General features: G+C 33.9%; 1 protein-coding gene across 1 annotated transcript; it reads right to left on the reverse strand.

Moving 5' to 3' along the window:
* Positions 1-7076: 7076 nt before the first annotated feature.
* LOC110661276 (7-deoxyloganetic acid glucosyltransferase) lies at positions 7077-9201 on the reverse strand. The gene is made up of 2 exons (XM_021819871.2): positions 8505-9201; positions 7077-8383 (listed from the first exon to the last, which is right to left on the reverse strand). The coding sequence occupies exons 1-2, from the start codon at positions 9028-9030 to the stop codon at positions 7425-7427; spliced, it is 1485 nt and encodes a 494-aa protein (XP_021675563.1). The 5' UTR covers positions 9031-9201; the 3' UTR covers positions 7077-7424.
* Between the last annotated feature and the right edge of the window lie 1702 nt (positions 9202-10903).

Genomic DNA, 10903 nt, shown 5'->3' on the forward strand with positions numbered 1-10903 from the left:
AGACTTAGTGGTGGGGATTAGTTTCGAAATTTATTGATTCTAGGGATCTGTTTCAAAGTTTATTGATTTTGATGATCGGCCAAAATATGGTGTCAACATATCCTTTATCTGTATCAACACCTATGAGGAATGCAATAGATACTGATATGGTGTATAGGGGATGTATAGTTCACATTGGAGAAAGAAAATTAGCTACAGATCTTGTTTCTTTAGATATATTTGAGTTTGATGTGATTTTAGGCATAGATTGATTAGCCACTTATCACGTTTCATTGGATTGTCATAATAAAGTTGTACTCTTTAAAATTCCTGGAGAGGAAGAATTTCAATTTCAGGGAGATCATAGTATAGCCTCTAGTAATTTTATCTCAGTAGTGAGTGCTAGACGATTATTGCGAAAGAGGTGTAAGCGGTATCTAGCTTATGTTAGAGATGTTCAGGTAGAACGTGTAGATTTGGAGAATGTTGCAGTGGTTAAGGAGTTTCCTGATGTGTTTCCAGAAGATTTATCAGGTTTATCCCCAGAGCGAGAGGTAGAGTTTGGTATAGACTTAGTTCCTGGAACTGAGCCCATATCTATGCCACCTTATCGTATGGCACCCGCAGAACTTAAGGAGTTGAAGGAGCAACTATAGGACCTACTAGACAAGGGGTTTATTCGCCCTAGTGTTTCTCCATGGGGTGCTCCTGTGTTATTTGTACGGAAGAAGGATGGGTCTTTGAGAATGTGAATTGATTATAGGCAATTGAATAAGGTGACTGTGCATAATAAGTATCCTCTTCCACGCATAGATGACCTGTTTGACCAACTTCAAGGTGCAATGTATTTTTCCAAGATTGATCTTCGATCTGGGTATCATCAATTGAGGGTCAAGAAAGAAGACATACTCAAGACGGCCTTTAGGACTAGGTATGGACACTATGAATTTCTTGTAATGTCTTTTGGTCTTACCAATGCTCCGGCCGCTTTTATGGATCTCATGAATAGAGTTTTCAAGCCTTTCTTAGATCAATTTGTTATAGTGTTCATCGATGACATTCTAGTGTACTCAAAGAGTAAGGAAGAGCATGAGCAGCATTTGAGAATTGTCCTTCAGACCTTATGAGAACACAAGCTATATGCCAAGTTCTCAAAATGTGAGTTTTGGTTAGATAGTGTGGCTTTCCTAGGCCATACAGTATCTAAGGATGGGGTGTGCGTTGATAAGAAGAAAGTTGAGGTAGTGCTTCATTGGCCTAGACCCACAACTGTGTTAGAGATTCGTAGTTTCTTGGGTTTAGCAGGGTATTATAGACGGTTTGTTCAAGACTTCTCTCGTATTGCAACACCTTTAACTAAGTTAACACAGAAGAATGTGAAATTTCAGTGGTCTGAGGCTTGTGAAAAAAGTTTTCAGGAGCTTAAGACTCGTTTAACTACAGCACCAGTGTTAGCCCTTCCATCTGGATCAGGAGGTTATGTAGTATATTGTGATGCTTCTAGGATTGGTTTAGGATGTGTTTTGATGCAACATGGATGGGTTATTGCATATGCTTCTCGTCAGTTGAAAAGGCACGAGCAAAATTATCCAACTCATGATTTGGAAATGGCTGCAGTAATTTTTGCTTTGAAAATCTGGAGGCACTATCTGTGTGGTGAGACTTGTGAAATCTTCACTTACCACAAAAGTCTCAAATACATATTTGACCAACGTGATCTTAATCTTAGGCAAAGGAGATGGATAGAATTGTTGAAGGATTATGATTGCACCATATAGTATCATCCTGGAAAAGCTAATGTAGTGGCTGATGCTCTAAGTAAGAAGTCTTCTGGTAGTTTAGCCCATATATCTACCAAGATGAGGCCTCTGATTGGTGAATTACATGGGTTGCTAGATCAGGGAGTAGAGTTTAAAATCATAGCTGGATCATTCTTAGCACATTTTCGAGTTAGGCCTATCTTAATTGATCGAATTAAGGCTGCTCAGAAGAGGGATTCTCAGCTATGTGTGATTATAGATAGTATTCATCAAGGCCAAGCTCAAGGGTTCATGTTAAATGATGATGGAGTTCTCTGTTATGGCACTAGACTTTGTGTCCCCAATGTTGATGAGTTGAGAAGAGAAATCATGGAGGAGGCACACCATTCTGCTTACACAGTACACCCAGGTTCAACTAAGATGTACCATAATTTAAGGGAGCATTATTGGTGGGGTGGCATGAAGAGGGATGTTGCAGACTTTGTTGCTAAATGTTTGACTTGTCAGCAGGTTAAGGCAGAACATCAGAGACCATCTGGGTTACTTCAGACATTGCCTATTCCCGAGTGGAAGTGGGAGCATATTGCCATGGACTTTGTTGTGGGTTTACCTAGTACACGAGGTGGTTACAATGCAATCTGGGTGATAGTGGACAGATTGATAAAATCTGCTCATTTCTTTCCTGTGAAGACTATATATGACTTTGCTAAACTTGCACAGTTGTATATAAACAAGATTGTTAGTCTTCATAGAGTTCCAGTTTCCATTGTCTCTGATCATGGTACTCAGTTTACTTCTCGATTTTAGAAGAAATTCCAAGAAGCTTTAGGAACATGAGTAGACTTTAGTATTGCTTTTCACCCTCAGACGGATGGACAGTCAGAAAGGACCATACAGATATTAGAGGACATGCTTCGTGCATGCGTTATGGATTTTGGTGGCTGTTGGGATCATCATTTGCCTTTAGTGGAGTTTGCTTATAATAACAGTTATCAGGCAAGTATAGAGATGGCTCCATATGAGGCATTATATGGTCGAAAGTGTAGGTCACCGGTTTGTTGGGATGAAGTTGGAGAAAGAAGGCTTACTAGACCAGAGTTGATACAATTAACTTAAGAAAAGGTTCGACTAATTCGTGATCGACTTTTGACTGCTCAAAGTCGACAGAGAAGTTATGCCGACCCTAAGCGTAAAGATGTAGAATTTATGATTGGTGATCATGTATTTCTGAGAGTTTCCCCTATGAAAGGAATCATGAGGTTTGGGAAGAAAGGGAAGCTTAGCCCTCGTTTTGTTGGTCCATTTGAAATTTTGGAGAGAATTGGAGCAGTTGCTTACCGTTTAGCTTTTCCACCTAGTTTTGCACATGTACATCCAGTTTCCATATTTCTATGCTTGGGAAGTATGTACCAGATCCATCTCATGTTTTACAACCTCAAATCATGCAATTTAGGGATGATATGTTATATGAGGAACAACCAGTAAAGATTTTAGATCGACAAATTAGGAAACTCCGGTCTAAGGAAGTGGCTTTGATTAAAGTCTTGTGGCATAATCACTCAAGTAGTGAGGCCACATGGGAGGCAGAATCTGAAATACGAGCTAAATATCATCACTTATTTGATTCTTCAGGTTAGAATTTTGTCTATTCAAATTCGGGGACCGAATTTTTTTTAAGGGGGGAAGTATGTGGAAACCCATATACATTTATTATTTTATTTTAATTAGCTAACAATAATTTAATATATTTATAAAAAACATATATATTTTATTGGATGGTCTGCTTATTTATTTTTAGATATATATATATATATATATATATTATTTTTGAAATTAAATATATATATCTATAATCTGAACAACCTAGTTCAATAATAACTCTTATCCCATTCTACACCTAATAGAATTTTTGAAATATATATATGCCCTAATCATCTCTTCTGCTAAACTTTGCTCTCAAAACCTGTTTGTCACCTCCTTTTTCTATCAAATACTCTCAACAAAGAATCCCTAAATTTTTACTTCTCTATTCATCACATTCGATTCTGTTTTCAAGGTAAAAATTCTCATTCTTTATTCAATAATGGGTGAATTTGATTTTATTTTCTTTCATTGATTTGTTACAACTACCCTAGAAATGTATTTATTTATTTTTTTCTCTTTGATCATTAGTATTGAATTGGGTTGATCATAATTGCTGTTGGATAATAATTGATTATTATATATATATATAAGTTATTATATTTTATTATTATTTGATATTTTTCTTTAATATTTTGAGTGTATAGGAGATTTGAATATTCAATCAGTCAGTTGAAATTTTCTCTCTTCAATTGAAATAACTATTATCTTGGAGGTTCCAGGTGAGTGGTAATTATAGTACATGACACCGTTTTAGTCCCTTTTAAAATTTCTTAGTATTAAGTTTGTTATTAAATGAAATTTTAAATCAATATTTTAACAATTATTTTATATGTGATTTTCTAGAGTTTATTTTACTATTGAATTTTATTTCGATTTTGATTAAATAATTGATTTTGTCAACTATCTCTGCATTAGACCCATTAGGATTTCGGGAACAGGCCTTTAATGTATTTATATTGATTGATATTTGACTATAAAAACTACCGATGTGTTACTGAATTAATTTGAGATTGATTTGATTTTATTGACTCTCTGAAACTATTGAAATACACTATTGGAATTGCACTATCAGTTATTATTTGCTATCTGAAATTTTTTTATTGATTTTGATTGATTTGTACAAATTGATTTTCTATTTTGAATTGATACCTGTGCCCAGTATCTGTTTCTGTTATCTGGCCCCGCCGTGTGGACTATCACGGTATTAGGTTGCATTGTCGAGTTATGCATCATTGCAGTTTATGGTTTGCAATATCATATGCATTGATATCTGTGAAGGAGGAGGAAGGTATCTAATATCTGGTAGCGTGCTTACCATCTGGCCTTTGGTGATGTGGGGTATCATCACCCTAGTGCACTGTACCATAAAATTTTTATTGAATGAATTTCTTTTATTTATATGTTTTATGAAGTTATTTTATTAATGATTTTGACAGCATGAGCATGATGTTATTGAATAGAAAATTGTGAAATTAATCAAGTGTCTGCCTGTTCCTATTCCGTTGTGTGCTATAATTATCATTCACTGAGCATCTAGCTCAAACCACATTTTCTCTGTCTGTTATCTATTTCAGATTAGTAGAATTATGCAGCTGATCCAATATTCAGTCCATTTTCTGAAGAGGGACAACTTTGATTTGTTCTCATAGTATGCCCGAATTCATGTTTTCTCGGGCTAATAATTAGTTTAGTTTATTGAACAGTTTAAGTTTTTATTGAAATCTGTAGAGACTCTGCAGTTTACCTATGGGATATTTATGATGTTTATTCAGCATTTTGTTTTTTTAGATTTTGGCTATTTTTGGGATTAGTAAGTGACAATATATTCATTCAAGATACTCTGATAAGGCTTGCATGATTTAAGAATACTTAAATTATGTGCCCGTCACGATTCCGAATTTTAGATCGTGACAGATTTGATGTCAACTTATCTTCTTTTATTTATATATACATGTGTGTGTGGAAGAGAAAGAGTTGAAATTGGATATCGGATGAGCATAGCATATCCGTTCAATTTTTATTAATATTAAAATTCGAAATTAGTCCTTTTAAAAATAAAAATTTTAATTTAATATACAGCTCATTCTATTTATAACCATTGGACATATATATATTGTTTGGTATGATTTCACTTCTTGTTTATAATTCTAGAGATGTGTCCTGTTAATTTATAAATTCAGAATAAAATGAAAATCATATTTAGAGGAACAATTTCTCAATCGAATAGATGTAGCTCATATTGGGTTTAATTTACCATATCTCTATAGGGTATTCGTATAATACTCCTCCTTATAACAATCATCTTGTATAATTTGAGACTATGTGGGGATAGGTATGCATTTAAATAACTGAAGATTTGTATTTGTATTTCAAATAAAAAATTATAAACTTTTTAACATGATATATATAAAATTTAAATACCTCATTATTTAACATATATTCAAGTAGATCCTAATTTATTTATAATTTCAAATATAATATATTTAAAAATTTAATTAAAAGATTTCATTGATATTTTATAATTTTAATTTCATGAATTTGATTATATTTAAGTTAAATTCCATTAATTGAAACAATTTTCAAAATTGGATCAAAATAAAAATTGCAAAGTTTGAAATTATTTACATTGGCTTTATTATATATAATAAAAATTACAAATTGTGTGGTTGTTTTCTCAAGTTTATTTATTTATTTTTAAACCTGTGGGGAGAGAAAATTTAGCGTGCGAAAGATTTTGGAATTTCCTTTTTATTTGTGATTTGTTTTCTTTAATTTATTACTTTTTCATTTCATAATTTTCATTTATGATCATAGTTATTAAACTCGATCGGGAGTTTAACCTCACTAAAGGCTCACTAAAGGATTAAATCAATAAATTATTGATTTAACTAATAGATCAACATTAGTAAATCATTAAAACAATAATTAGATATATATTTTAATAATTAATGTTTAAATATATATATATATATTAAATATTATAATTATTAATATAATTAAATAAATTTAATCAACTAAATTTTATTTTTTAGAAGCAATAATTCAACATTTATTAGGTTGTATTTATATTTTATAAGAGAAATATATTATATTTAAACTTCAAATATTTTTGTTCTCAAATTTTATAATTAATATGTTAAAATAAAAATATTTTTTTATAAATGAATAGCTATTTTATTAATATTTATGAAATATTAATTATATTAAAAATAAAAAATAAATGTATCATTTTATAGAACTTCTTATATTAATTATAAAAAAATAATGGCTAAATAATATCTTATTTATTAACTCAAATATAAATTTAAATTTTAACTATTAACTAATATTTTTAAAAAATTTTAAATTTAAAATATTTTAAATTATTGAGGTCAACTAGTCACTAAATCATCTGGTTTTTTCAAGTCAATTCTTTATTTGATTCAATGAAAAAACTGATTCAATTTTATTTTCAAATCGCTGATTCACTGGATCAATTCATCGAGTTAGTTTGAATTTTATATACACCAGGTGAAATTATTATTAGATTTTTAATTATTTCTTCCTTGGTCAAATGAAACCAGCTCCAGTTCAAGACCAACCACTCACATCAGTGTTATTATAATTTTTTCAGGGTGAAAAAAAAAAAAATCTCTCACAGTTTCTGCTCAATTGCTGCAATCAACTCGCAATCATACATGAACAACAAAGGAATTTAGCAATAGGAATCTGAAAGCGGAGCTTTTATTTATCATATAATTGTCACTAAACAGTAAACACTAATAAATTGATGACTGATAATTAAAACTAATTAAGCAAACCACAAACACAAATTTCCAGAACTTGAAAAGGATGCCTGGAATCATTCCGTGTCGCTTTCAGGATAGATATGAGATAATACCAAATCATTACTAGCCAACTACAAGCTGCAACTTTCAATACACCATTCAATTCAATTCAATTTTTATCTGCAGGATTTTTACCAGTACTAGCTTGCTTTATTCTTGAACTCTGAAACATAAAAGTAGAGCTCCACACTTCAGGGGAAGAAACAGCTCTCTGTCAATTATCATGTGCTTGCACACTGCTCATCAACCTTATATCTTCAATCAAACGATTCAGATTGCAAGAAGAGGACCCACCTTCACTCACACCCTTTGTTGCCAACTCTGCCATCCTAGCTGTTGATCTCACAAACTCTTCCCTCCTATCCACCATCAGATCATTCACCATCTTCTCCACAACCCTTCTATCGCACACATCCTTCATGTCCAATCCTAGCTTCCAAACCTCACTCACATACCTGCTATTCATTTGCTGGTCTGCAAAATAAGGCCAGCAAATCATAGGCACGCCAGCCACTATACTCTCTAAGGTGGAGTTCCATCCATTGTGTGTTAGAAACCCACCAACAGCTTTATGTGCCAAAACCTCTTCCTGGGGTGCCCATTTCACAACGTATCCCCTTTCCTTTGGTCCCTCCTGAAGCTCCTCAGGAATTTTTTCAACATCACCATCCTTATTAGTAACAGAGTCAGGCCTTATAACCCACAAGAATCGTTTCTTGCTATTAACAATACCATGCCAAAATTCCATGAGTTGCTCTCTTGTCATCACCGTAATGCTTCCAAAGCTTATGTAAAGTACAGATTGCGAAGGTTGAGTATCCAGCCATGTGATGCAGCTTCTGTCCACTTCCCAGAGACTATTCGAGGATTGATACGATGATTCTTGTGTCTTTATGCTTCTAAGTTTAGTTTTCAAGAGCTCGTGGAGGGGTCCAATGGTATAGGTTTTTGGGCAGTGTTTGCGGATTTGAGATAGTATTGGTGCTTCCAGGTCTTCGAACGTGTTGAGGATGAGGGCTTGTGCTCGAGGGGATTGCCTTGTCTCGTTCACGACCATAACGAGATGGGGATCCGTCAAGTCGCTAACTCTGCAGAAACTTGGAAGATCTCGGCACCGGAGAAACTTCTCCATGCCTGGCACTTTTGTTATGAGTCTGTCCATGTCTTCTTCTCCTTCAATTTCAACAAATAATTGTTCATTTATACAATTAGAATTATTATCAAATATCTATTAACGATATTAAACTCACCTGTTCCTCCTGCAGAAGGAAACACTGGAGACATAGATTATTACCTTTGATGGGAAGTTCGCAGCTTTCAATCATATCAGGAATGCAAAAATAACTCCAGAAACAACAAGCACTAATTGTACGGAACCAAAAGATTGGAATTCCTAGCTCAGCGGCAACATCAAGAGGAGATCCCAGGATCCCATCTCCTATGATAAAGTTTACTGGTGGCCTAGTTTCAATCAGAAGTCGTTTGAAAATTGGCTTACTGTTCACTTCCAATGACGTAATCACTTCCATTATGTTACCCGTTCGTGGGTAATCTACAGGCAGACAGTCAGGTATGGTCATGAATTGGAATCCTGGATACTTGGTAAAACGGGCTTGAACATCTGTGGAATGGGTCAGAAGTTCATGAATATGTTCTGTGTTCAGGAAGGAAACTCTAAGACCAGCAAGGCTTAGAAGCTCGGCTAGCTTGAGCATAGAATTCACATGGCCCTGGGCCGGGCAAGGAAAGATAAACACATGAGGAGTAGCAGCACGAGGAGGGGGAGGAGGAGGAGCAGGATTTGATGAGCTTTGTTCCATTTTTGCCTCTAGAAGTTTGTTCTCAGTTCCGTGAATATTGATCAACTTGAAATAAGCTTTAACCAGCACGTTTTCAAATATAATAAGTAAAATTGGGTAGATAAATTTTGGCAATGGTTTCTGAATTTATTTAGTTGTAATATTACAACCCCCTCAACTTAAGAATGCAACATAAAACAATTTCAGCATGGAGTATAGTCAGTATTTCTTTTTTCTCTCTTAAGTCATGCGTAAATTGAATTATTCTTCTCTCTATAGGCAAAATAATTTTTCATACGTAAATAGAATAATTTTACACTTTGCATAAAAGAGGAGAGAGAAATATAGACTAAGCGCATGTGAGAGCTATTGATATCAGTTTCTAACTAAAAACTCAATAATTGAATGTCAGAGAGATTTTACTATGCACAATTTAAAAATTTAGAAGATTTTATATTACATTTTAAAGTTAAAAAATTGTAATATCACAACAATATAAATTCAAGAATAATTGTTGAAATTTATCCAAAAGCCTCAACTTTTGACAGAATTATTTAAGTGTCCCTAGGCCTGGCACGGTTTGTTTCTGTTGGTACCCCTTCATCGGAATATGAATCTAAACTTGCCCCTAAAGTTCTTCCACAATTCTGATTTCGGTTTTGATTCAAGTTTAGGTTCACTTTTGATTCAGATTTTGAATTTGATTTGGATTTAATCAATATAATTCAATTCAATTTTTATCGGTTCAATAGTTTAGATTTATTTTTTCAATTTTTTTTTATCTTCTATATGAAAAATACAGTTTTAGTTCGAATAAGTCAAATTAATCATTATTTTCACTGATTTTAATCCAATTTAAACCAATCCGATTCCAGGGCGAACTGCCCTTGACCGGGGCTAGGTGTACCTGTTATTTTTTCTACTGTGGACAAAAGATTCCTGACAATTTTCACATTAAAGAAAATAAAAACTCATACGTACAGGCACATCTAATATAGACAAATACGTTGCCATCCGATTAGTGACTTAATGGCCGGGCACCTGTCATGTAATACAATAGCTCAAGCTTCAAAATATCAAAGACCGAAGGAAAAAGACACATTCCTAAAATTGGAAGTTGATTGGCGAAAATCACCCGAGGTAGAGAGAAATAAGCCTAGAAGCAAGAAGCACCAATAGTATACGAAAATGAATAATTGGGATTTGAAGTTCATTAGCAACAACATCAATAACAGGTCCCATGATTCCATCTCCTATAATGCAATTCAAAGGTGGACTAATCGTAATCAACATGTCTTTAAAGATAGGCTTAGCTATCAATTTCACTGATTCAGACATCTCCATGAATCGATCACCTGAACGTGGGTGATCTGGAAGACCATCCAATATAGTCCTGAAGCGGAAACCAGGATATTCAGCAAAACGAGCTTGAATATCTGTGAACTGAACTAGACGTTCATGATTGTATTGAGAGTTAAGAAAGGCAACTTTAAGCCTAGAAGGCCAAGAAGCTCAGCTAGTTTAAGCATGGAGTTTACATGGCCTTGGGCTGGGAAAGGGAAGATTGTGACATGAAGAGGAGCAGAATTTGGACTAATTTGTTCCATTTTTCTCAAGCGGGCACCCTAAATTTGGAGTAATTTATTCCATTTTAATTAGTTTTTACAACTAGTTTCAGGGAATGTTAATGGACTTGAAATTGTTCTGCAAGAAACGAGGGAGTCGTGCAACACCTGCATGACAGAGAAGAAGGCAATTTCTTGTCCTAGTTGAAGATAACACTGACTTGACATGTCACATGGTCGTATACTGCACATAAATTACGGAAACTTATGATGACGCTTTCTGTCTGGAGAAATTATAACGGCAGTACAATAATGGGCGGAGATATATA

Source organism: Hevea brasiliensis, chromosome 14 (assembly GCF_030052815.1).
Source record: "Hevea brasiliensis isolate MT/VB/25A 57/8 chromosome 14, ASM3005281v1, whole genome shotgun sequence".
Classification (NCBI taxonomy): domain Eukaryota; kingdom Viridiplantae; phylum Streptophyta; class Magnoliopsida; order Malpighiales; family Euphorbiaceae; genus Hevea; species Hevea brasiliensis.